The 27,338-nt window shown below is 36.7% G+C and overlaps 3 protein-coding genes across 8 annotated transcripts; all 3 read right to left on the reverse strand.

The window, feature by feature from the left end:
• Positions 1-817: 817 nt before the first annotated feature.
• On the reverse strand, positions 818-13,015 carry LOC106369946. 6 transcript variants are annotated; one of them, XM_048769247.1, is made up of 10 exons: positions 12,315-13,015; positions 11,558-11,870; positions 10,662-11,192; positions 7,477-10,542; positions 6,366-7,405; positions 6,076-6,281; positions 5,838-5,994; positions 5,688-5,759; positions 5,419-5,553; positions 4,792-5,338 (listed from the first exon to the last, which is right to left on the reverse strand). In XM_048769247.1, the coding sequence occupies exons 1-4, from the start codon at positions 12,815-12,817 to the stop codon at positions 10,447-10,449; spliced, it is 1,443 nt and encodes a 480-aa protein (XP_048625204.1). In that variant the 5' UTR covers positions 12,818-13,015; the 3' UTR covers positions 4,792-5,338; positions 5,419-5,553; positions 5,688-5,759; positions 5,838-5,994; positions 6,076-6,281; positions 6,366-7,405; positions 7,477-10,446. The 6 variants fall into 6 exon arrangements, with proteins under 6 accessions (XP_048625206.1, XP_013665487.1, XP_048625204.1 ...); XM_048769246.1 differs by having other exon boundaries at positions 5,419-5,994; positions 6,366-6,898; positions 7,157-7,405; XM_048769248.1 differs by having other exon boundaries at positions 5,688-5,994.
• A 225-nt stretch (positions 13,016-13,240) lies between these two features.
• Positions 13,241-27,225, reverse strand: LOC106424517. The gene is made up of 6 exons (XM_048769245.1): positions 26,390-27,225; positions 25,704-26,235; positions 22,643-25,428; positions 21,854-22,166; positions 14,434-14,967; positions 13,241-14,341 (listed from the first exon to the last, which is right to left on the reverse strand). Exons 3-6 carry the CDS (start codon positions 23,209-23,211, stop codon positions 14,246-14,248), a joined length of 1,512 nt encoding a protein of 503 aa, XP_048625202.1. The 5' UTR covers positions 23,212-25,428; positions 25,704-26,235; positions 26,390-27,225; the 3' UTR covers positions 13,241-14,245.
• On the reverse strand, positions 25,885-26,695 carry LOC106369949. Its single transcript, XM_048768177.1, has 2 exons — positions 26,390-26,695; positions 25,885-26,235 (listed from the first exon to the last, which is right to left on the reverse strand). Exons 1-2 carry the CDS (start codon positions 26,693-26,695, stop codon positions 25,885-25,887), a joined length of 657 nt encoding a protein of 218 aa, XP_048624134.1.
• Positions 27,226-27,338: the final 113 nt, after the last annotated feature.

The following is a 27,338-nucleotide window of genomic DNA, read 5'->3' on the forward strand; positions in this document are numbered from 1 at the left end:
AAATATATGTATATATATATATATATATATATATATATATATGCATATAACATATCAAATTGGATATCCGTTCCAATAAATATTGATATTTGTGATTTGTTTTTTTTTTCATGGATATTGCATTTTAGTATTTGATTTGCTTCGTAGAGTAACGGATATCCGGATTTTTCGGCTCGAATCGAAACGGATAACAAATCGAATCAACATTTATGAATAATTTGTCCAGCTCTATTCGTAAACAGTAAAAATAACGTAAAGAAGAACCATGCATGTGAGTTTTATATTAAAAAAACATAAAATACATAGTGTGAACATATTTATGTTGAGTTTGGCTGAGAAGCTCTCTACATGTGACATGTGTCCATTTTAGTGTGAACGCATTTATTACAATGTTTTTACACGTGACATGTGTCCAGTTTATTGTGAACCATTTATTACAATGCTTCTCCTTTACTATATAAGAGATACAGTTGTAATTAAACTTTTTCAACCAATCTTGGACCTTTTAGAGCAGCATTAATGGGGAAGCTTAGCAAAAAATTTAATATAATAGTAGGTGGGTCCCACAAAAAATTTAAGCATCATTGCTTCTGCTGCCTATTTAAGCGTCGGTGTTTGCACTGTTTGCGAGCCCCACTGACACGTGGCGACCCGCAATTGGTTCATTTATTAAATTTTTTTTTTAATGAAAAAAAAAAGCGCACCCCATTATGGGGTGTTAGGGACAATGATGCTCTTACTTAGGTATGACACTTTCTTGTTTCTTTCACTTTGTAAGAAAAACACACTAAATATACTATATCTATATTGATCAAATCCTTCTATATATTTCTTAAATTACCATCAAGAAAAAAAAGACTAGCTTTGTTTTCTAGCCGGAAGAGTCCTAAGGGTAGTTTTTCATATATGTATTCATGTGCCTTGTGAAAATGGCTTTGTGGTTTACATGGATTTATCGACTGATTTTTTTAAAAAAAGACAAAAAAAAAAAGAACAACCAAAGTAGTTAATTTGCGTAAACATATGAATATTTGGGTAGCCTCTCCTTTCTCATTAGGCGATGATTTCGTCTCTCCTACAGTCTCGAAGTTTTATACTTGCAACCTCACCTTCATACTCCACGTCGCAACATTCCACTTTTCTTCCCTACAGACAGAATAAACAAGCAAACCCTATATTACTTCAGATTTAATGGTGGAAATAAATAAAAGAATGTTATCATAACTGATAACACAATAGATAAATTCTCAAATGTTACAAAAAAAAAAAAAGATAAATTCTCAAATATAGCGGTATTAGTACAGATATAGTAAGATGCATAATCATATGGTGAACGAACCTGTCTTGGAGTTTTGGGAGAGAAGACTCGGATCGAAGCAATAGGATCAGCAGAAATATTACCAGAGAAGGAACAAGAAGTCATGTTTCTAATAAACTTCCTTGTGTAAAAGAAGTAACAACTCCATCGTTCTCTTTTTCAATCGAATCAAAGAAGAACCAATGAGGAGCTTCACATGGATCCCGAGAAACCGGCCTCGTGTTAAACATGAAAACTGGAGGCCGTCCTCTGTACCAAGGACGGAATGTCTCGATGGGAAGCTTCAAGTGGCTCCGCGGGAATATCTTCTCATATATATGAACAGGGTATCCCCACGAGACCGAAAATGTCCAGTTACTTTCTCTGACGTGGCATATCGACTGTTGTAGCATCCGTGATTGGTCCACATTGGCCGCTTTCATGATATGAAGGACTGAGCCGGGACGGTCCATGCCAGGGAATAGTGGTGATACGGTAGCGAAGTGGTGGAGGCTGAGAAGAGGAGCCGTTGTGTGGGACGAGAGGAAGCCTGATATGTCACCGAATAGATCCACCTGTTGCGTGTATTATCGTTAACTTCCATGAACATGTGAATCCTCGGATCAGTGCCGGTCGATATTTTAGATTTTTTTTATAATGTTATGTTCAAATAAAATTTTGTACACTTATTTCTATATAATTCTTTTTCATAATAGACTAGATATAATTAAAATTGTCGCGTAAAATTATGATGCCCTAAGCAACCGGTTCTTTTGTCTATGCTCCGTACCGGAGCTGCCTTGGATATGACAAATGAGAAATATGTACTTGACATACCTGATGAAATCCTTTCTCGAGGGTAAGATCAACGCTCAATTCAGCCAAACAAAAACTTTGTATCTGATCTACTGCCCAAATGAAATGATACTTTTCCACACATTCATCCAGTTTTACCACCAAAGCCTCCACCAGAGCATAACTTAAAGCATATCCTCCTCCTCCAAATCCCATATTAAAACCGAAGTAAACGTTTGATTTTATAGTCTCCGAGTTCGTTCCGATGTAATGTTGTCTCGTGTGGTCGTATTTTGACAACACATCCACTAAGTTGTCTACGAAGAAAAGAGAATCATCATCACCCGTCACATACCTAATCATTTTGGACAAAGTTAGATCACAAATGAACTTTTCTAATATCATACACAAAACATATATTTTTTATTACTACTCTGACTCGGGTCAGATAGTGTGGTGGTCCTTAGGGGAGAAACCACCCTGTAACACTTAAGTGTCCTCTTACCGGAAACCGGATCAGCCGATAAGATATATTAAACCAAACCTCTAACTATTTATATGTATAGCATATATATACCATCTCACACCCTCGTCCATGAGCCTGTAAGTCTCTAGAATGGCTCTATAGAACCGAGTGTGACTTGGTTTTCGGAGCTTCCGGTAAAATCTTAGTTTCTTGACGTTTTCACTGACTCTAAACGGCGGGAAGGTCGGAGACCAAGGCAGTAACTCTTCAGACGGTTTCACGTCAAAGAAGATATTGCCACGTGTGACGTCTGGTCTCCACCATGATTCTACGTAATTTCTTCGCTTCTTCCATGTACGTGGGCTCCCCACCACCACAAACATCAAATGGCTCAAGTTCGTGGCAGTCTCCTTAGGCTGCAAGAGCCTCTTTTGACATTTTATGGTGAATATGTTACCGTAGAAAGATTCTGAAATTGTGTAGGTTTGGTTGAAGAAGACGAAGATGGAGGACATTGTGACAGCGCCTAGGATTATGAGATATTTGCATAAGCTGTTGGTGTGGTAACTTGGAGACGACATTGCTCACGAGTCAGTGTGACGATCGATGTAAAGCAAGCCGTATAAGTTAAGTATAGCTGTAACTTTATTAGAGACGTGATTAATTGGTACGTACTTTTAATTTTACTTCTTTACTTGTCAAACACTAAAACAATATTGTCAGCCATTAAAATGAAGTGTTTGTAGATCTAGTGTTACAAAGCTAAAATTAAAATTGTAATTGATAGTAACGCACATTGGTATATATACTACGGCGAATCCGCGCTTCGCGCGGGATTTACGTAATTAAGTGTTCAAATCGTACATTTATTTTAAATTTTGAAAGATTGGTTATCTATTTTTATTAAACAATATTGAGAGCTGAAGTAGGTATGGATGACTAAATTACATAATTACATAGTTGTAATTCTTTGAATAAAATAATAATTATTTTTATTTAGATGATGCATTTAATTTGTTTTATTGATTTATTTGAGATCATTTACTATCATATGTTTTTTTTGTAGATTTTTGTGTATCGCGGTTAGTCAGAACTTTGTAATTATTTGCTTAAATATAAAAGTTCAAGAAATGATGTTATGATGTCATTTTGATTCTTTAAAAGTGTGTCTATACTTGGTGATAGTCCTATGATATTTTAATGATTATTTATTAGATAATCTTATTTAAAAAAAATAAAATGTCTTGAGTATGTATATTCACTGCTTGTGTTTTTCCATCAATTTCATATCAATTTGTAAAGTTTGAAATATTTGCGTGAATAAATTTTTGTTCCTTTGGTTTTAGTTTGATGATACGTGAAAAATTATATCACAAATGTATTTCCTTTTTTTATGTTTTTATAATTTTTAGATATTTTGGAAGTTTATATATATTTTAGATTAGATATGCATTTCACTAAATTATTGTTTGTTGACTTATTTTCGCAATTATATTATGTATTTTCAATATTTTTTCATTTTTATTTGTTATATCTTCTAAACTTTAATTTTAATATAATTTTTATAAAAATATTTGTTTTGATGGTTTATTAATCATTCGTTATGGTTTCCATCTTTCTTTTTGTTAATTTCTTTAACTTGAGCTCATTGCAAAAAAAATGAAATTTCATGAGAATCACTTCAAAAACAATATTGTAATTAGATTTTTCTCTTTCATTCTAAAATATTTTCTATTTATTCTGGAAATTTTGTATTGAAGTATGAAAACTTGAATAGTTCCTTCCATAAAATCCACAATCTATCATATATATCATTTTAATCACATCTGGTTTTTATATACACCAAACTCTTTTGTGCAACAATCTAGTCACTTATGTCTTTAACAACGCCATTATTTATTGGACGTCAACTTTCTCTTTCCATTCATATCTATACAACTTAGACTACTCGATCATTTGTGTTATGTTAATCTATGTGATACATTGAATACTATGCTGACATTGGCCATCCACTCGTGTCTTTCATGTTTTTTCTCTTCCAAACCTTTTTTAATGTTTTGGCTCATTTTTTTTATTTCTTAGTTTTTATATATGTATTTTAAACTTAAGACTTGAGATATTTTTAAAAAATATTTTCATCTTTTATATTTTTTAAAGAACTGTGAATTTTTAAATTCTGAACATTTCACACAAAATTAAGCTATGCTATGTCAATTTTGTATTTAGAACTCTATTTTACTTAAATATTTATTTATAAATAATTAAACTGAAGATGGGGATAACTGACATCAATCGAAGGTGAGAAGGAAAATGTGAATCTTGGTTGTCTAAGTTTATAGTTGATGTTCCTTGTCATAAGGCTTTCTTCTTTTTCCATTTTATTTACAGTATAAAAATATATAGCTGGAGATACTGTGGTGGTTCTTCGTCAACATACAAGAGTGAACCGATACGGTGTTGGTTTTGACCATGTATTCGGTAAATGAATGGCCAGGTTTTCCAGTGATAGTATGATCGACATGAGCACCCGTTGAAGTAAGAGCAATCATTCCATTCGCAACACGTATTAAAACTCGGAACCTTGGTGTGTCAAGGAGCTCTTTTAAAGGTGAAGGAAGTTCGGAGTGGTAGGAGCTCAACTTCCTTGTTACAACATATGTAGAACCTCCTATTGGCATGCTGGTTGACTATCCTTACTGCTTCACCGGTCCACACTAAGGTATTACATATAGGACATGTTACCAAATCTCAATTTCTGGAGCTGTTGCTTTTCTTGGTTCCTGTACACATTTAGAAAGTTGGTTTAGCTGTTAGTTAAATGCGGCGGTCCGAGCAGGCACAAATAAGGTAAATGTGTAACCTATGTTATTTGGACGTGGTTGAAGTGGTCCTGTTGCATGTAAGGAAGCCAGAGATCAGTTAGTGTTTTATGTTAGCTGAATAGAGGATAAGGTTGAATATGTGAACCTCCTGTTCATGGACGGTGTGTTTGGCTCTGTTAGAAATAATAGCATTATTTATTAGCCACACAAAAAACACACTGTGATTTGCTCCGTATATATGCAGGAAAAAAGTATAATTTATGCATGTGTTATAATGAGTATCTGGTTGGAGAGGAGAACATATTACTTTTTGCCATACTTTGCTGACGTTTAAATTTTATAAGCTGAATCCTGAAAGCTCTGTTTTGTTTAGCATTAGCTGTGAATAATAAGAGGATGTGGAAGAGAAAGTTGGGTTAAATGACGTAAATGGTAATAATTGTTTCAGAGGTAGCACCTTGATTTGTAGGAAAATTATTTGCATTTAACAGTTTTATAGTCTGTCTGGTTCTGAGAAGTTTGAACACTACAATCTTGGAGACTTCTAGATTCCCCACTTCTCTGCGGAGCTACGTGTGCAGGTGGATATGGCGATAGTGACCTGCAGTTTGAAACTATGGAACCACGTGTTAGCGTACGCAGGCAATTTTCCTGAGATACGAAGAATTGATTCCAGAAGGTTAGTGACCACTTACCGAGGTTAGGAGGTGAGAACTTTTTTGAGTCCCTCGATATTTTTTCCTAGCTAGTCTTGTAGCGTTTTCGAGATGAGCTGTGTCCAAAAACGTGGTGCAAACGTTTTTTTATCATGGAACCTTATCATCTTAACTAAATTATAGAGATTGTGAACATGATTCATGGCCTGCAACTTGTCCACTTCTTTTGAATGTTGTAATAGATTCTGCAACATTAATAAATGGAGAAGACGTATAGAATATTAGGAAAACTGATCGGCTAGGTGTTTATTAAATATGTCTTTCAATACCTTTCCTTGTCTTGGCTAACCGTGAAAGCCCCGTTGAGACCTTCATTCTTCGCTGTTTTTGGAGTGTTATGACTCTTTCACGAAGGGATGTCGGGTGTTTTCTATTCACCAGCTCAAACAAAAAATATTTCATGGGGTTGAAGTGATATGTTGTTGAAGTTGATCTCATCTATAATCTGAGTTGACATTGAGGCCAGACAAACTCAGAAATAATAGACTAGTTACCTAACAATGTCCACAGCCATGAGCTCTCCAGTCTCCACCATTTTCACATTGCTAGCCTCCCAAAACTGAAGAAGGCGTGTTACAACAGCTTCCTTGCAGCAACCATCTTTGATTGGGAAAAATGGAACTAAGTAATCGGCATTCTATTCCTGATACTTTTTTGAGTTGTCTGTACCAAAGTAATGGTCTGCGAATTCTCCAAGACCTGGAATCACAAGCGAGTCCTCACTGAGTGAGGCATCGATTTCTGAAGTCATAATCTTTACCATTGGATGTTTCTTGCAGAGCCCGTGAATCCCTTGAGGTTCCTGCAGTTTTATTCTTGTGTTAGTACAAAACAATGGTGATCAATTGAGTGAGGAAAAGTAGACAAAGGTTTTGTTTGGATGGTGTTTACTGCTATGAAGTTAAGAAAGATAATATGCGATTCTGGAACTCCCTTGCTAATAAGTAATAAGCAAAGATATTAGATATAGCATTCACTGCAGAATTTCTTGTTAACATTCTTAAATGTTAGTCATTGCTGTTAACCTTTGTTTATAGCTTTTGTGTGGGTTACTACGAACCTGAAGCTATAACAGGGTCAAGGAGGAAGACATGTCAGGCTTGCGATATCTTTTGGTAGCTTCTCATATATCAAATGCATGGAAAGATAATTCAATCATCGAGCTGAGATGTGTGAGAAAACGTATTCTCAGAGAAGAGAAACCGACCTGACACCAGCATTATTCTTTATGTGTATTAAGATTTTACCAATCTTAATACCGTTGCAGCAATCTCTTAGTGTGTTCTACATGCTTTCTCCACTATAAATACTAAAAACATAGAGCTAATCAGAGGCACAGCCTCGGAAAGAAATGAGAAAGTATAGTGATGTGATAGATACCTTCTGATCACTGAGACGCCACACAATCTCTTGCAGAAGTCCACTCTAGTGTACATTGATCGTGTTAAGTATCAAAAAAGTATCAAGCTGGTCTGCAAATCTCTGAAGAATTCATAAATCTTGTTCTTTTGCATGACTACGATGTTAAGATTTATGAATTCGATCCAGTAACTCAATGACATATATAGTACAATTGTTTGATAGGAGGTGAAAAACCCCCAAGAGAAAGAAGACGGAACTCAGATCGTCAAAAACATATTATTCGTGAGCCCGAAGTACTAAGTTTTATTGGGTCATGTTAATTATTATTGGGAATATGAAAACCAAACGTTGGCTTTTAATTGCGAAGCCCATGAATTAGTGACACCCTCTAGGAGGGATTCAAACCCTTTTTTATGTATAAAGAAGATGTACGACTTAGCTAATGCTTTTAATATTTATAACTTTGATCAGTAAAGTGGATGTTACTTGACTTTTCTTAACTGGTTTGGTTTGCATTGTCGTGTAGATTACTATCAGTGTTCGGTCACTAGTCAATTAAACGATGTATAGCCGTATAAGTTATAGCTTTAACTTTATTATGATCTGTGAATTAACCAAAAAATTAGTTAGAGCAGACAGTCAATTTATACATCAACTGGTAGGTGATTTCATCCAGACATGAACTACGTAGCTGTATCAATTAATTTATAATCAACAGGTATGTGGAATATAAGTATTCTATGTGTAATCTGTATTAATACTGACTCTACCGTTGCTCAGACATTAAGAAAAATAATCAATAACATATAACGTCTATATCCTTCTCCTCTTTCTTTTTATCTCTTTACTTTTTTCCTTAAAAATAAAGAAAAAAATGTAAAATTATTCCAAAAAAAAATTACATCAAATGCTACTTCAAGTTTGAGATTTTTTAGGGACAAAACTTGGGTTCCCCCTGTAGTGAATTCTCTAATTCACTTCAACCTTCTAAACCAATTAAAATACCATGTAAGATTAAGTAAAAAAAAAAATTAGAAAAAAAAACAGTTGAAAACATAAAAGACGTCGGCTTCTTCTTCTTCATCTCCACATAAAAGATATGAAGCTTCATTTGTCAAGCTTTGAGTCTCTTATTATGTGTTTTCAAATACAATTCTATACCCTAAATCCAAATCTTATACCCTAAACCCAAACTGTAAACCCTAAATCCAAAGTCAAACTGTAAACCCTAAACCCAAACTCAATTGTAAACTCTAAACCCAAACTCAATTGTAAACTCTAGACCCAAACCTAATACATCTAAATAAAGTTTAGAGTTTACGATTTGGGTTTAGGATTTAGGGTTGAGAAATTGATGCAGATTATTGTTTATCTATCTCATAAGAGACTTAAACTTGACAAATAAAACTTCATATCTTCTCTGTGAGGATGAAGAAGAAAGAGGAAGAGGCAATAGAGATCACGTTCTCTTCTTTGACAACAACTTCTTTTATATTTTTTCACATATTTTCCTTGTTTTTTTTAATTTTTTTTAACTAATCCTACATGCACTTTAATTGGTGTAGAGAGTTGAGGTGAATTTAAGAGTTCACCACAGGGGTGAACCCAAGTTTTGTTCTTTTTTTAGGTACTAAGAGCATCTTTATCCGTAAACCCCATTAAGGGTTTCTTAATTTTTTTTTCTGATTAAAAAAATTAAAAATTAAAAAGCGCACCAATCGCGGGCTGCCAATTGTCGATGGGGCCTGCGAACAGTGCAAAAAACACATAACACACACGTCTCTTATTTTGCCCACATAGCACACAGTTTTTTCCACATTCGTGGGCCCCCCTAAGAGACGCTCACTTTTGAGCGATAAAGATGCTCTAATAATCGGATTAAAGAAGAAGAACTTAAAGAATTAAACTAATCAGTTCGACTCACTTGCAAGCCAGCGCTCAAAGCTTTCCTCATATTTGGTGTCCCCTAACTCTGTTAGAGCATGATTATTGGAGGGTTCTTAAGATGGAGTTTTTAGCGAAATATAAGAACTTGTCTCTTAAAACTTTTATTTAAGAACCGGTTCTTAGTTTTTTTTAGTTAAAAATTAAGAGACAAGTTTTTATATTCCGCTAAGAACTCCACATTAATAACCCGTCTCTTAACTTTTAACTAAAAAGCTAAGAACCGGCTCTTAACTTTTAACTAAAAAAGCTAAGAACCGGCTCTTAAATAAGAGTTTTAAGAGGCGGTTCTTAGTTTTTTTTATTTAAAAATTAAGAGACGGATTCTTATATTCCGCTAAGAACTCCACTCTAAAAACCTCCTAATAATCATGCTCTAAGGCTCAGATTGAGATCGGTGGGTTTTTGATGTGTTTGTCAATGAACTGTATGATGCAAGAAATCAACCAAGGCTAGTATAGAATCTGTCGATGGTTGTTTGAAACACATAGAGGATTAAATATAACTTAATTATCACGCAGTTCACTTCCGAGATTATGAAGATAATCTCTTGCCCCTTTTTGTCAAATATCTTGGTTGATGACCTCTTGTCAGAGCTGTACACACCTCTGATGAGTTTGTACAGGAGAATTAAGTAGAGATCGTATCAAAGTTCCGTTAGGTCTTTTTTAAGCAAGAGAAGTTTTTTCCCTTTCATTTATGTGCATTTGTTTTTTTAAGCAAAATTCAAACAAATAATCCTATAGAAAAGCTACATATGCCAAAAAAAACATTTTAAAGTACGTAGACACATTTTTAAAAGGTGGATAAATAATTCTGTGTAAAAATGTATCTTCCTATACAGAATATAATATCATTACAATGTTTTTTTTTTGAGAGAATATATCATTACAATGTTGACACATACATAGTATTACTTTTTGACCTTTTAAATTTGTGTCCTTTTCAATAATAATAAAAAAAGCTTAGGAACTAAATGTAATCAGATAAAAGATTGAAAACTACAAATATAACCAAATATTTATTCGTGCTTTCCGTTTTTCATTAGGAGATGATTTCGTGTCTCCTACAATCTCGAAGCCTTATGTTTGCAACATCTGCACCTTCATATCCCACGTCGCAACATTCCACTTTTCTCCCCTATAAACAGAACAACGAAAACATCCTAATAATATCAAAACACCGCTTATAGTGAAAAATTATTGTAATTAACAGCAAAATGAACAGTTTCAAAAAAAAAAACAGCAAAATGAACAAACCGGTTTGGGAGTTTTGGGAGAGAAGACACGGATAGAAGCAAGAGGATCCGCCGACGTATTACCAAAGAAGGAGCAAGAAGTCATGTTTCGAGGAAACTTCCTTGTATAGGAAGAAACAACTCCATCGTTCCCTTGTTCAATCGAATCGAAGAAGAACCAATGAGGAGCTTCACATGGATTTCTAGACACCGGTCTCGTGTTAAACATGTATAAAGGAGGCCGTCCTCCAAGCCAAGGACGGAATGTCTCTATAGGACGCTTCAAGTAGCTGCGTGGGAATATCTTCTCATAGATATGAACAGAGTATCCCCACGAGACCGAGAAGGTCCAGCTAGTGGCTCTGACGTGGCAGATCGACTGTTGTACCATCCGTGTTTGGTCAACGTTGGCCGCTTTCATGATGTGACGTACTGAGCCAGGATGGTCCATGCTCGGGAAAATTGGTTCGAGGGATCCGAAGTGGTGGAAGCTGACAAGAGGAGCCGTTGGATGGGACGAGAGGAAGCCTGATAAGTCACCGCGTAGATCCAGCTGTGGCATGTTAACCAAACAATATGTGATAAAATTTTGTAATGCATGGTACTCTTCTTTATATCATCCAAATTTATTGGATCCATACATTTGCGAAACTTCAATATTTATCAAGATAATTGCATGGTAGAAAAAAGCACTTTTCTTCTAAACCCTAATCCCAAATTACAGTGGCTTTAATTTGAGTAACCATCTAATCGTGCTAATAGTATTTTGTTATGGGTTGGTAATTTTCTGAATGAATACAATTAGTTAAATAATTCATCCAATATTTTGTAGAATGAACTATTATATATATAGAATATATATGGACGTTAAAAAGGAATATTCGTGAAAAAGATAATATATATAGTTGAAAGACATACCTGGTGAAATCCTTTATCGAGGCTAAGATCAACGCCCAAATCAGCCAAACACATACTCTGTAAATGATCCACTCCCCAAATGTAATAGTATCTCTCAATACAATTATCCAATTCTTCCACTAAAGCCTCCACTAGAGGATAACTTAGAGCATATCCTCCTCCTCCGAACGCCATGTCAAACGAGAAGTAAAAATTTGACTTTATCGTCTCCGAGAACATTCCTATGTAATGTTTTTCCTTGTGATCATATTTTGACAACACATCCACCATGTTGTCTACGAAGAAAACACTGTCATCATCACCCGTCACATACCTATTTGTATTGGACAAGATTAGGTTAGATCACAAATTTAGATATAATATCATACATTAACATATATTTTTGCTCCTTCGAAACCAAAAAGAATGTAAGAGTCTAAAGAAATTTGTCAAAAGTCATCCAAACAACAAATTTAAAAAATATTTAGGTATACTGAGAAGAGGTAAATGATAAAGTGAGATGTTAAAAAAAGTTTCAAATTTACTGAATACTTGTTGGAAAACTTAATCTTAATTCGGTAACATTTATAATACAATAATCTCAAGATTAATATTTATTTAAATCGAAAACAACATTTTTATAAGTGTTAGTATTAATATCATATAAAGTATAATTACTCATTTACATATATATTCAATTCTATAAATTACAAATAAATTACATAGAAACATATATCTCGATTTAATAAGATGATTAGTGAACTAGTATATATCATACCATCTCACATCCTGGTCTTGTTTAAGCCTGTAGTTCTCGAGAATGGACCTATAAATCCGAGTGTGGATTCGGTTTCTAAGCTTCGGGTAAATCTTCAGCTTCTTGAGGTCTTCGTTGACTTTTAACGGCGGCAAGTCCCGAGACCAAGGCTGGAACTCTTTCGACGGCTCCACGTCAAAGAAGATATTACCGCGTGTCACGTTTGGTCTCCACCATGATTCTACGTAAACTTTTCGATCCCTCCACGTACGTGAGCCCCCGACCAGAACGAACATCAAATGGCTCAAGTTTGTGGCCGTCTCTTTAGGCTGCAACTCTTGATATTTTATGGTGAAAATGTTACTGTCGAAAGATTGTGAATTGATGATATAAGTTTGGTTGAAGAGGACGAGCACGAAGAAGACCACTGCCACGCCCACGCCTACGATCACGCGATATTTGCGTAAGACTTTTGTGTGGTAACTTGGAGGCGACGACATTACATTATACAGAGATAGTAACATGGAGAGTTCAGATGGAGAAAGATGATGAATAATATTTGAAGGTTAACAAGGGAGGCTTTGGAGTCTTTAGTTTGAAAACCATAGAAATGATATTTATACTTTTTAACCCAATAAACAGTACTGGTCAAATCCATACTAACTAATTAATCCTATGTTTCATAAAATTTCAGACATTTTTGCCATTAAAACATCTACAATATTATGGAATATCACTACTAGACCACAATCATTTAATTATATATTTGGACCGGTAACTTTAGAATGATGATTTAATTTACAGTTTTTTTGGCCATATGCTCTGACTGGCAGGTTTCCGTCACAAGTCAATGTAACGATGTATTAGAGACGTAGTTAATTAGTCTTCTCTTTTTTGACAGCAATTAATTAGTCTTCTTTATTTGTCAATCATTTAAAACAATCTTGATTAACTGTAAAAGAGATATTAGAGGAACTTACTACAAATATATAAGAACTCTTGAACAAACAAAATTGATTGGTTAAGAAAATGACTTATTTACACATAAATTATGGTCTCTAGGTACAATCCAAACACACACACACACACACACACATATATATATATGAATAATGTAGGCCTGGTATAATTTATAATATCTTCTATAAAAACACTATTATCACATTTTAAATTTTCATCTTCATAATTCACATATTAATTTTTTTTTAAATTCACTTTGGCTATTTTTTTTTAAACGTTTAACCATGACATATGCAAAACTCACATATGCGACAGTATAAAATTCACGATGAAACAAGGAATCCGTAATTCAGATTTTGTAAAACTTGATAAAAAACAATTTATGTAGTTTGGGTTTTTGATGTTTTTGTCAGTGAACTGTATAATGCAAGAAATCAGACAAGGCTAGTATACAATGTATAGATGGTTATTTGAAACACATAGAGGATTAAATATAACTTAATTATCCCGCAGTTCTTTTCCGAGATTATGAACATAATATCTTGTCCATTTTGTCGAATATCTTGGTTGATAAGACCTCTTGTCAGAGCTTTACACACCTCTGATGAATTAGTAGCACATGAGAAGTAGATAGGGTTTCAAAATTCGTTAGCTCTTGACATAATAAGCAAGATAAGTTTTTTTTCTTTCTCTTTTTCATTTATTTGCTTTTGTCTTCTTTAGCAAAATTCAAACAAACGATCATATAGAAAACTACATGTTTTACTAGATATGCGACAAAGAAGTCTTTGAAAATAAGTAGACAAGTTCTTAAAGGTGGATGAATAATCAATCCTTTGTAAAAAAAATTATCTTCCAATATAGAATACAATATTATTACAATGTTTACTTCTTTACTCTTTAAATTTGTATTTTTTTTTTAAACTTAGTTGCTAAATGTGCAAACTGACTTAGAATTTGATCAGATAAAAGATTGTGCCCTCCGTTTTTCATTAGGCGATGATTTCGTGTCTCCTACAATCTCGAAGTCTCATGTATGCAACATTTGCACCTTCATATTCCACGTCGCAACATTCTACTTTTCTCCCCTATAAACAGAACATTGAAAACATCCTTATAATATTAAAAACCGCTTATGGTGAAAAAAAAAATATGTTAATTAACAGCAAAATAAACGAACCGGTTTGGGAGTTTTGGAAGAGAAGACACGGATTGTAGTAAGAGGATCCGCAGAAGTATTACCAGAGAAGGAGCAAGAAGTCATGTTTCTAGGAAACTTCCTTTTGTAAGAAGTAACAACTCCTTCCTTCTCTTGTTCAATCGAAACAAAGAAGAACCAGTGAGGAGCTTCACATGGATCTCGAGAAACTGGTCTCGTGTTAAACATGTAAAAAGGAGGCCGTCCTCCGTGCCACCAAGGACGGAATGTCTCGATGGGAAGCTTCAAGTAGCTCCGTGGGAATATCTTCTCATAGATATGAACAGAGTATCCCCACGAGACCGAAAAGGTCCAGTTACTTGCTCTGACGTGGCATATCGACTGTTGTAGCATCCGTGATTGGTCCACGTTGGCTGCTTTCATGATATGATTGACTGAACCTGGACGGTCCATGCCAGGGAAAAGTGGTGTGACAGTTTCGAAGTGGTGGAGGCTGACAAGAGGAGCCGTTGGTTGGGACGAGAGGAAGCCTGATATGTCACCGTATAGATCCATCTGTTGCATGTAAACAAAATACTTATTGTTAAGTTCCATGAACATGTGGCCGATAAGTCACCGCGCAGATCCAGCTGTTGCATGTCAACCAGATACTTAATGTGTAATACAATTTCTTTAAATCATTCAAAATTTATTGGATTCATTCGGAAACTTTATTGTGTGATACATTTCGATGCTTCAATACTTATCAAGATAACAGCATGGTATAAGAAAACTATTTTTTTTTTTTTTTTTTTTTTGAACACATTCTCATTAAATTCCAACCATAAAAGTTAGGTGGTTGGCATAAATGTCTCAACCAAACATAATGCTTCTTTAGCTAAAGAGTCACAAACAACATTTTGAGTTCTCGGGATCCAATTGAAGGAGCATGATGGAGAAACTGAGGAGCTTAGCTTCCTTATGTCAGAGAGGACTCCATGCAGATCAGATATTGCCTCATTTTTCTTGATGGCATTGATCAGTTGGGCGGAGTCCGATTCAAACCGGATGGATGCGAAACCTTTGTTCCTGCAGAAGAGTACCGCTCCACGTAAGGCAAGGCTTTCTACCATTAGTGGGGAAGCTACATGTCCAATAGATTGCTTCATTCGGAGGATGGTCGATGTCGTCTGCATTGTCCATGCCAATCCCGCTTTTCTATCTTCTTGCCGCCATGCCGCATATGAGCGGATCACTACATCAGTTGTCTGGACATCCTCGTGCGCTTGGGGGGTTCGTGGAGAAGAGTCCTTCTCGATCTTTTGCATTTGGTCCCATTCTTTGGCCACTTTGATTGCTGTAGATAGGGCTTCCGCCGGCGACGCCGAGCTTCCATTAAAAACGAACCTATTGCGTCCTTTCCATAGTATCTAGAGTATCCATGGAACTAAAGGGCTTGTAACCAGTCCCGTTGGTGGCAGGCAAGGTCTCAGACAGAGTACATTCCAAGCATTTTCTAAATCTACTATTCCTCTAACATCAATTCCTAAAACTAAGGGGGCATCATGCCATACCTGCTGTGCAAAGGGGCATTGAAAGAGCAGATGAATAATAGATTCAGATGTTCCACATCTTTTGCATTGAGGATCCACATCAATATGTCGTTCGACCAGCCTCTCTCCCACCGGTAGTGCTCTCTTGAGTGTTTTCCACGCAAAGGTCTTGACCTTTGGTGCTACTTTGAGGTTCCACACATTTTGATACCATCTGTTGTGGCCGCCCACACCTACTGCCTCCGCATTTTCCTCCTGAGCTGATGCGAAGTAGTAACCGGATTTAGTAGAATAGGTGCTTGACTTCGTGCCCAGCCATACTAGCTTATCTGGTGAATTTGATATGCTTGGTTTTATAGATAGGATCTCCTGTTCATACTGTGGGAGAATTAGTCTAATCTTCTCGATGTCCCATTCACCATCCATGCTTACGCGCAAATCTGCAACTGTAAGGTCCACTAAAGCCTCTGGTGCTGGCCCATAAGGTCTTTTTTGCTTCGTATGATCCAGCCAGGGTTGATACCATATGTTAATATCCTTTCCATTGCCCACTATCCATCCCAAGTTTTGGACTAAGAGGTCTCGGCCTGCCAAAACACTTCTCCAACCATGTGATATCGCGGCGCTATAGTCACAGCTAAGGATGTTTCCCTCTGGGTAGTACTTTCCTTTCAGTGTGCGGCATAGCAGGGAATTCGAGTTCTCAAACATCCTCCAGCTTAGCTTAGCAAGGGCTGCCTCATTGTACTTTTGAAAATCCCGGAAGCCTAAGCCCCCAAACGCCTTAGGTTTTGTTAATTATGTCCATGCTATCCATGCCATTTTCTTCTTGCTCATAGAGTCATCCCACCAGAAACGCGTAAGCGCAGATTGGATACGTTTGCAGAGCGAGACCGGGAGTAGGAAGCAGGTCATTGCGTGCGATGGTGACGCTGATAGAACGCTTTGTATCAGAACCACCTTCCCAGCTGTAGACAGAAAACGTGTTGTCCAAGAGCTCGCTTTTTGCTTGATCTTGTCAACAATAGAGGTAAACAGGTCGCGTTTCCGTCTACCAAAATGCTCCGGGAGTCCTAAATACTTCCCGACTCTTCCCTCCTTTTCTATATTCAGTATTGCCTTCACTGTGACTTTCAGCTCGGTTGGGGTCTTTTTTGAAAAAGTGATGGCTGATTTGTCCACATTAATAGCCTGCCCTGACGCCTCTTTATATCTGTTTAGGATGTCCTTGAGCTGTAATTCTGCCTGAGGCGATGCTCGGACAAAAAACATTGTGTCGTCCGCAAACAATAGGTGATTTACCCGGGGACACCCCCTCGCAACCTTAATGCCTTTCAAACTACCCTCTTCTTGTGCTCTGTTACAAAGTCCCGAGAGGACTTCACTGCACATTATAAAAATGTACGGTGAGAGAGGATCTCCTTGACGGATACCTCTGTTCGGTACTACCATTCCTCTAGGCGAGCCGTTGATGAGGAAGGAGTATGTAACAGTCGAGATGCATTGCATGGTCATTTCAATCCAACGAGGGTGAAAACCTAGCTGTTGCAGCACAGGAGAGATGAAGTCCCATTCAAGCCTGTCATAGGCTTTGCTCATATCTGTTTTGACCGCCATTGAACATCTCTGTTCAGCCTTTGTCATCTTCAAATAGTGGAGAACCTCGTGGGTTATCAGCACGTTATCTGATATTGCTCTTCCCGGCACAAAGGCTGATTGGTTCTCGGATATAAGGGACAATAAGATCGGCTGTATTCTTCTCGTGAGAATTTTTGAGTATATTTTGTAGTAGACATTGCACAGCGTGATGGGTCGGTAATCAGCAACTCTCTGCGGGTTCTTTATTTTGGGGATGAGCCTGATATGGGTATCATTAATGTTATCCGGTAGCATATCCCTCTCGAAAAAATGCTGAACCTCCGCTACTATATCAGGGCCAATGTCCTGCCAGTGGGTTTGGTAGAAGGCAGCTGAGAAGCCATCCGGCCCCGGTGCCTTATCGGCATGGATGGAGAAGAGAGCATCGCGGATCTCCTGCTCTGACGGTGTTGCTATCAGTTTCTCATTTTCCTCCTCCGAGACCATAGGTTTGAGGGCTTTGCGGACAGTCTCCTCCTTATTGTTCGCTGCGCCCATGGAGGTGAACATATCATGGAAGTAATTCACTATCACCTTGGATATTTCCTCCTCTTTATAGCACATTGTCCCCTCAACATTTTCTATAACTGAGAAGTTGTTCGCTCTTTTACGCCCTTTTGTAGTAGCATGGAAAAACCCCGTATTGCGATCTCCAAGCCGTTGCCATAGCAAACGGCTCCTCTGTCTCCAATAAGCTTCTTCCGCACTGTAAGCCTCCTCCAACTTTGTGTTTATCTCCTGGATTAGTGAAGTATTATTGACCGGTGAGGTAAGAGCTTCTTCAAGTTCTGCCTTTTTCTCCTCTATGATGAGTCTGCTGTTACGATGCTGGGTTTTATTCCATTCAGCAATGGCTGTCCGAGTAATCGCGATTCTATCTTTTACCATCGCCTGTCCAGAGCTCTGCCATGCTTCCTTGATTATCTCTTTCACCTCTTCATTATCATTTAATCTTCGATCATATCGGAAGAGTCCTTTTTGCCGTTTAGCCTCAGGTTCAAAGAAGGAGAGTACTGGTTTGTGATCTGACCCTTCATAGTCGAGGTATTGGCAGCGGCCAGTCGAGTAAATTTCCGCCCACAAGCTATTTGCCACTGCTCTATCCAGCCGGCAGCGAACCAGATGGTCCCCGCGCTTGCCTCTCCAGGATAGAGGATCACCAGAGTGGCGCAAATCAAACAGGTCTCCTTCCGGAAAGAAGGATCTTAGGTCTGTGAAAGATCCCTCCGGCCTCGCTGGTCCACCCAGTTTCTCGTCCTCATTGAGTAAGTCATTAAAATCTCCTGCAGCAACCCATGGGGCCTCACGAGACGCAGCTAAGTTTAGGAGATGTTCCCATTGCATTCTCCTCTGTTTTCTATCACAATCTCCATGAATAAAAGAAGCGAAGAAGGATTTCCCTTGGTATTCAATGAAGGTGTCTATCAAATTTGCATTTGAATACATTACATCAATCTTGATTTTAGAGTTCCAAAACAGAGCTAAGCCTCCAGCTCCATGCCCTTTATGAGGGAAAATATGGTGCGATTCATATCCAAGTTGCTCTAGTTTCTTCAGCACAAAAGCAGTGGGGTTTTTTTTGTCTCCACTAGGAATAGGATATCTGGATCAACGTTACGTTTAATCTCTAGGAGACGACGAACTGTCTTGGGGTTCCCCAACCCTTGACAGTTCCAGCTTGCAATCGCTAAGGAAGCGGATCTACCGGGGTACGAAAACCCGGCTTTCTCCGCGCCATCGCAGGGATCATGTTCCTGATAGGCTGATTGTCCGAGTTGGTACTTCCCCCCGATTTCCCGGACGATGTTTTTGAAGCTCCTGCTCTCACAGCCGATAGCTTAGTGGCTCTGTTTTGCTGGGATGTCTCCGCGGCGAGTCTACGTCGGCTCGTGGGTGGCTTTGCGTTTGTTGTTCGTCTTTTGGTGGTATTAGTTCCAAGTATCTTCTTGGGGCTTGCACTAACCACTCTTCTCCCCGGTGGGCGCCCTGGTTTCCTCTTCACAGGTGACTCAGCATTGGACGTTCTTGTCGTCTCTGAGTTTGGTATGAGGGGGCCAAGTCTCTGTAGCGCTGAGAGGCGTTCTCCACTAGTAGGGGAAGGTTCCTCACACGGGGGAGGGGGCCTTGTTTGGAGTGATGTTTGTACCATTAAGGAGGCTGTTTCCTCTATTTCTCCACGTTCTTCAGCTTGGCGTAGTCGTTCCTTGCGAGCAGCACTCTCCGATGGGTCAGCACACATTGTATATTGGTTCATGGCTGCTCTAACTTCTCCTATGGCCTCCTCCATTGCTACATGCGGATCGAAAGCCTGGTTACTCTGAAGGGGAACCCCCCTTACTGGAGGACTTGGGAGTATCGGAGATGAGCTAGCCTCCTCCAACCGGTGAGGGGGTGATACCTGTACGGGTTCTCTTGATGTCTCCGCATTTGCTTCTATGCGTGGCCTCCACTGGAAATTTGAAGAGTGGTGATTATGTCCTCGTTCAAGAGGGGGTCTAGGGGGCCTCTCTCTGTCTCTGGTATGACTTGGTCGATAGGCGGAACTAGTGGGGTATAGCTCCCTGTCTCGACTTCTATCATCTCGACTTCTGAAGAAGTTTTGTTGGCGACTGCGATAAGAGTTAGTGGAGTGCTCCTTCTGCTTGTTTTGATAGTATCTGTCGTGATACTTTCTTGTCTCAACTTCCAAAGAGGGTTGAGCCTCAAAACGGAATGAAGAGTTTCCCGTTTTAGTTAGTCCAACTCCTTCTCTTATGCTTTTAGATGAGTCCTCTTGTTTCTCCTTCAAAGCTCTGAATTGTGCTTTTGCTTCCAAGCAGTCCTTGATGTCGTGATCCAGTCGGAAGCATTTAGAGCAGTGCTTCTCCAATCTCTTATATTTCAGAGATGCAGTGACTTCTTCACCGTTAGAATAGTCTATGATATATTTCATCATTAGAGGTAGTCGGCCGTTAACCTGCACGCGCATACGTACCGAGGATGAGGTAATCTCTGCCTTCTCATAGATTCTCAAGTCGTCTCCAATACTTTTTATAGTTTCCTCAGCCCACAGGTGAACTGGTATGCCTTGAACTCTAATCCAAAATGGGATTAGTGAGGGAAAATCGCTCGAGTAAGTAGGCTCCCATCTCTTGACTATGACCATCCAGCGGGCGTAGTGGTATGGGCGTTTCTCCAGAACTGCAATCAGGTCAGCTTCGTTGTCAAACTGGAACTGGAACATCCCGTTCCCAAGGTCAGAGCCAGCCGGCCTAGTGTCCCCTTTCCACACCTCTGTGAAGAAGGGGATGAGTGACATAACTCGTTGTATCGAGGGGTTGGTAACTCTACCAATCACTTTCAAGGAATGCTTGCGAAGTAGATCTGGATGTTCTGGTGCCTGAGCTTTAACTCTACCCGTTCTTGGAGCTTGGTGTGGTTCGGTCACCAGACCTTTCCCTTTTTCTGCAGTAGAGATTCTTTGATGCATTTTGTAACACGTCTCAGAAAGAGTAGTAGAACAGGAACCCTTGTATCACTATCGTCGGAAAGTAGTTGGCTTCATCGGACCAGAAAGGAGGTCATCGGCGGCGGGTAGGCCGGAGCACGGTGGTCCCTCCGACCTCAGGTCGGGGAAGAACCCGGTGGTAGTTTACCAACTGCCTGCTATTAACCAGCAGATATTGCTTAAAGTAGTACGAAGTTTGAAAATATTTGAAAAGCTAGCATGCTTTTTACTCAAAAGGAGAATAAACTGGTTTACCCAGAGGTAACTTCCTCGAACAAGCAGACGGGGATTTTCTCGGCAAGTGTGTCTGGGAGAGTTTTACTTGTAAACCAGTTCATTTATATAATTGTTTTTTGGACAAACTATTTTCTTCTAAACCCTGGAATTATTCGTATAAAACTCATGTTGGACCCATAAGACTTAATACTATGAATGATTAAAATAACATATGGTGATACGATTTCTGGTGCATGCTAATCTTCTTTATATCATTCCAAATTTATTGGACCCATACGTATGGAGACTTTTTGTGTGATACATTAAGATTCAATATTTATCAAGATACCTGCATGGTACAAAGTTACTCCCCTTCTAATCCCTAATCCTAAGCTACACTGATCTTTAATTTGAGTAACCATCCAATCGTGGTTAGTAATTTCGTTATGGCCGGGTAGGTAATTTTCAGAATGAATACAATAAATAAATAACTCACCTTATATTTTGTAGAATGAACTATTATATATAATATTGATTTTAAAAATATATATGTAGTTGAAAGACATACCTGGTGAAATCCTTTTTCAAGGCTAAGATCAACGCCCAAATCAGCCAAACACAAACTCTGTAAATGATCCACTGCCCAAATGTAATGGTACCTCTCAATACAATTATCCAATTCTTCCACTAAAGCCTCCACTAGAGGATAACTTAGAGCATAACCTCCTCCTCCGAATGCCATGTCAAATGAGAAGTGAAAATTTGATTTTATGGTCTCCGAAAACATTCCGATGTAATGTTTTTCCGTGTGATCGTATTTTGATAACACATCCACCATGTTGTCTACGAAGAAAACACTGTCATCATCACCCGTCACGTACCTATTTATATTGGACAAGATTTATGTTAGATCTCAAATTAAGGTAATATTATATACAAACCTGTATTTGCATTCCTTCAAACAAAATATTAGAGACAAAAAAAAATTTCAAAATGTCATCCAATAAAATCATGCACCAAGCTTTTTTACAAAAAAAAATTAGGTATAACGAGAAGAGAAAATTGATAAAATTGAAATGTAAAAGTTAAATAAAATTTAAAATTTCTTGACTACTTGCTGGAATTTTTTATATTATTTTAGTAAACATTCAATAATTGTGTAAATCATAAAACAACTTTCATTTTATAAGTTCTATTTAATATTTTATAAAACGTAATAATTTATGTAAATATAAATATTTGATTCTATAAAATTATAAATCAATTATTGTAAGTACAGAAACATATACATATATATATATATATATATTATATCGATTTGATAAGATGATTAATAAACTTAGTAAATATCATATACCATCTCACATCCTCGTCTTGTTTGAGCCTGTAATTCTCAAGAATGGACCTATAGATCCGAGTGTGGTTTCGGTTTGTAAGCTTCCGGTAAATCTTCAGTTTCTTGAGGTCTTCGTTGACTTTTAACGGCGGTAAGGCCGGAGACCAAGGCTGGAACTCTTCCGACGGTTCCACGTCAAAGAAGATATTACCACGCGTCACGTTTGGTCTCCACCATGATCCTAAGTAAACTTTTCGATCCCTCCACGTACGTGAGCTCCCGACCAGAACGAACATCAAATGGCTCAAGTTTGTTGCCGCCTCTTTAGGCTGCAAGAGCCTCTCTTGATATTGTATGGTGAAAATGTTACTGTCGAAATATTGTGATTTGAGGTATGTTTGGTTGAAGAAGAAGAGCACGAAGAAGATCACGGCCACGCCTATGATCACGCGATATTTGCAAAAGACTTTTGTGTGGTAACTTGGAGGCGACGACATTAGATTATACAGAGATAGTAGCATGGAGAAAGATGATGAATGATGTTTGAAGGTTAACAAGGGAGGTTTTGGAGTATTTAGTTTGAAAACCATAGAAATGATATCATACTTTTCTTAATTAACCCAATAAACACTAGTCCAAGTATTTAAGATTTATTTCCATATATTTGGATCATGTTTATTTATTAGCTTATTTTTCTTATTTCAATAGATCGAGATATATGGAAATATATCTTTTTTTAATCAAAAATATGGAAATATATCTCAATAATAACATTTCATCAAAAATTCTGATTTTTGTCCTTCAAACATCTGCAATATTATCGGAATATTACCACTAGACCATAATATTTTAGGGTATGACTGGTTAGCGTTTCGAAACAATCACTTAAACTGTTCTAAACCGCTTTAAAATGCTCTAAACTTCATAATTCAAAAGTTGGTTCCGCTGTTGCGGGAGGATTAAAAAAAATTCTTTTTTTAATAATATAAATACAAAAATAAAAATAAAATAATTTTTTAATTGGAATTATAAAAATATAAAAATATATATATTATATTTTAATTAATATTAAGAAATTTTAAAACAAAAATATCTTCTGTAATTTTAAAAAAAATTTAAAAATATAACTTTCTAAATATAATTTTTATATTTATTATAATATTATGATTTTTGGTTTTTTATAATTATATAAAATGTAAATATTGTTAATTTATTACTGCTGCTGCATTTGATAGTTAATCAGTTATAAGTATCACGTAAATGCATCAATTTCTAACCGAAGATCCAGTCGTACAAATCTTTTAAAACCGCTAAAACCCGCAACCACCCGCATCCGCAAACTCCCGCAACCGCAACCGCAACCGCTATGTTTGAACCGGTCAGACTCTAACTCATACATCAATTATAGTCCGTGGGTACATTCCAAACGTAAAATATATCTGGACAGAATAGTTAATGCATGCATGATATATATAATTTTATTTATTATAATATCTCCTATATAAAATGTATCATCAGATTTCAGATTTTCATATACAGAAAATCACATATTAATTAACAGTTTCACTTTTCTATTTTTAAATGCTTAACCATGACATAGGCAAAAAAACCACATATGCCATGAATCTATGATATAAAATTCACGTTGAAGCAAGTAATCAATTCTACACTTAGTTAGACATCTGGACGCATATTAATCCATAATTCAGATTTTGTAAGTGACAATTGCCAAATTTTAGCAAAAAAAAAAGAAGAGTGACATTGAAATCAGAAACTTGAAAAATAATATAGTATGTAATAAAAATCTATTACATGTATGATCACTAAGTCCTGACAATAATATGTATAATAAACTCACACTAATATGTACATCCCTGAACTGTATGGGTAAAAGTTCCAAAAAAAAAATAACCTAGGTGGGTACGGCAACTGTATTCTACCCCTGTTCGGAAACGCACTAGGTGCTAGTCGGGCGGTCAGGTTAGACCTAGCGCTTAAAAAAAAAATCAGAGATTAATCAGAAATTTCCAAAAACAAAAAAATCGTGGACAAAGTAACAAACCTAGGTGGATACGGCAACTGTATTCTACCCTTGTTCGGGAACGCCCTAGGCGCTAGTCGGACGGTCAGGGTCGACCTAGCGCCTAAAGAAAAAATCGGGGATTAATCGAAAATTATGCGGGGCGAAATTTTTAGATTGTTTACTATGTTATAAAACATAATAACCTTTAATTGTGTATAATATTAATACATTTTCATGTTTAAGATTGCGTAAAATACACAAATAGAATATATAAACTTAATATAGTGTAATTTTCATCAAAATTATGAATATAAATGATATTTATAAAATTTTAGATTAGATAAATAAATAAAAATATTATTAAAAATAAAGTAAAAAAATAATAGAAAAATAGATTAGGCGGTGGTCATTTAGGCGGTCTAGGCGGAGAAAATCGAATATCCGATTTTTTTAACCGATTTGACATAAATCAGAGCTGAAAAGTGACGCGTAGCACTCAGGCGACTAGGCGGCCGATTTTTAGAACAGAGATTCTGCCACATATATGACTAAAAAATATGTACATCAGTAAACTTCTCTTGTTAAGATATCAGAGTAATTGTAGGCTTGAGTTTTAAGCAACGTATAACTTAATTAATAACAAAATTGAAATTACAATATAACTATTCTTTTCTCTTCTCCATTTATCTTAGCTGATGATTTCGTCACTCCTACAATCTCGAAGTCTTATGTTTGCAACATCGGCACCCTCATATTCCACGTCACAACATTCCACTTTTCTTCCCTAAGCACCAACAATAAAACAATATCAATCGGGATGGAATTAAAACAGCGTTTCTAGTTTAAGAAAATCATGGTATTTCACAATACAATAAATACCCGTCATCAGATTTTTTTTTTTTTGTCTAAAGAATGCATCCATTGTTAGTTTGTTACAATTTTTTAGTTCCTAGATCGATACAAAACCCTAGTTAGTATAGATATATAACTCTTACTTGTAAATGTTATTTCCATAAATTGCCCACTAGTAAAACTAAAGGACTCATGGGATGAACTAACCTCTTTGGGAGTTATGGGAGAGGAGACTCGGATCGAAGCAAGAGGATCCGCAGAAATATCACCAGAGAAAGAACAAGAAGTCATGTTTCTAATAAACTTCCTTGTGTAGGAAGTAACAACTCCTCTCTCCACTTGTTCAAGCGAATCAAAGAAGAACCAATGAGGAGCTTCACATGGATTTCTAGACACCCCGTCTCGTGTTAAACATGTAAAACGGAAACCATCCTCGGAGCCAGGGACGGAATGTCTCGATGGGAAGCTTCAAGTAGCTTCGTGGGAATATATTCTCATAGACATGAGCAGAGTATCCCCACGAGACCGAGAAGGTCCAGTTTCTGGCTCTAACGTAACATACCGACTGTTGTAGCATCCGTGATTGGTCCACGTTAGCCGCTTTCATAATTTGAAGGACTGAGCCGTGACGGTCCATGCCAGGGAAAAGTGGTGCTAAGGCCCCGAAGTGGTGGAGGCTGAGAAGAGGAGCCGTTGGGTGTGACGAGAGCAAACCCGACAAGTCACCTCGTAGATCCATCTGTTGCATATTATAATCACATAATTAATTATTATGAGATACATTTTCTTGTGCAAACCATACTAATCTTCTTGGTCAGTTCCATAAAGAACTTATTCTTTTAGGCAAATAAGAAAGCTTATCTTGTGATACATTTTGAAATTTTGAGACATACCTGATGAAATCCTTTCTCTGGGATAAGATCAGCACCAAGATCAGCCAAGCAATAACTCTGTAACGTATCTCCTGCCCAAATGAAATGATACTTTTCAATACATTCATCTAGTTTTGCCACCAAAGCCTCGACCATAGGATAACTTAGAGCATATCCTCCTCCTCCGTATGCCATTTCAAATGCTAAACGAAAATTTGATTTTGTCGACTCCGAAAACATTCCGATGTAACGTTTTTCCGTGTGGTCGTATTTTGACAACACATCCACTATGTTGTCTACGAAGAAAAGACTATCATCATCACCCATTACATACCTGTTTATTTTTGCACAAGGTTGAATTTTAATTCTATTAAAAAGATTGGATTTTACTCTCTTTTTTTGTTATATTAAAGAAAATTGATGTTAGACCAGGAGTGTTTGTAACGAAAGAAAATCTTTTGTTTTTAAAAATCATTTTACAAAAATTAGATAAATAAGAAGAGGTAGAAACTTGATAAGATTGAGATGTAAAACCAAAAAAAAAAAGAGTTAGAATATTAGTTTTTCATATAATAATTTATTTGAATTTGTAACATTTAATTTAAATTCAGTTAAAATGATTTATTTTTATAAAACAATATTATTTACTAATCTCTATAATATTATTTGAGAAGTCAGTTTTCTATGTGTCGCTCTCACGTTAACACTCACGATATTTGATTACACGGATACTCTTAATGAATTAAAAATATTACATTTAAAATACTATTATTTAATTTTTTATTTAGTTTCCTTTTTAAAATTTTCCAAAAACATATAAATATAATAAAAAAGGAAACTTTTATAAAGTAAAAAAATGAATTGAAAACGAAAAATATATGTATATATAATATGATTTCATAAAAATGAAAATTTCACAAAATAGTAATATTACATTTAAAAAATATTTTCAAATAACATAAAATATACT

This window comes from Brassica napus, chromosome C9 (genome assembly GCF_020379485.1).
Source record: "Brassica napus cultivar Da-Ae chromosome C9, Da-Ae, whole genome shotgun sequence".
NCBI classification, from domain to species: domain Eukaryota; kingdom Viridiplantae; phylum Streptophyta; class Magnoliopsida; order Brassicales; family Brassicaceae; genus Brassica; species Brassica napus.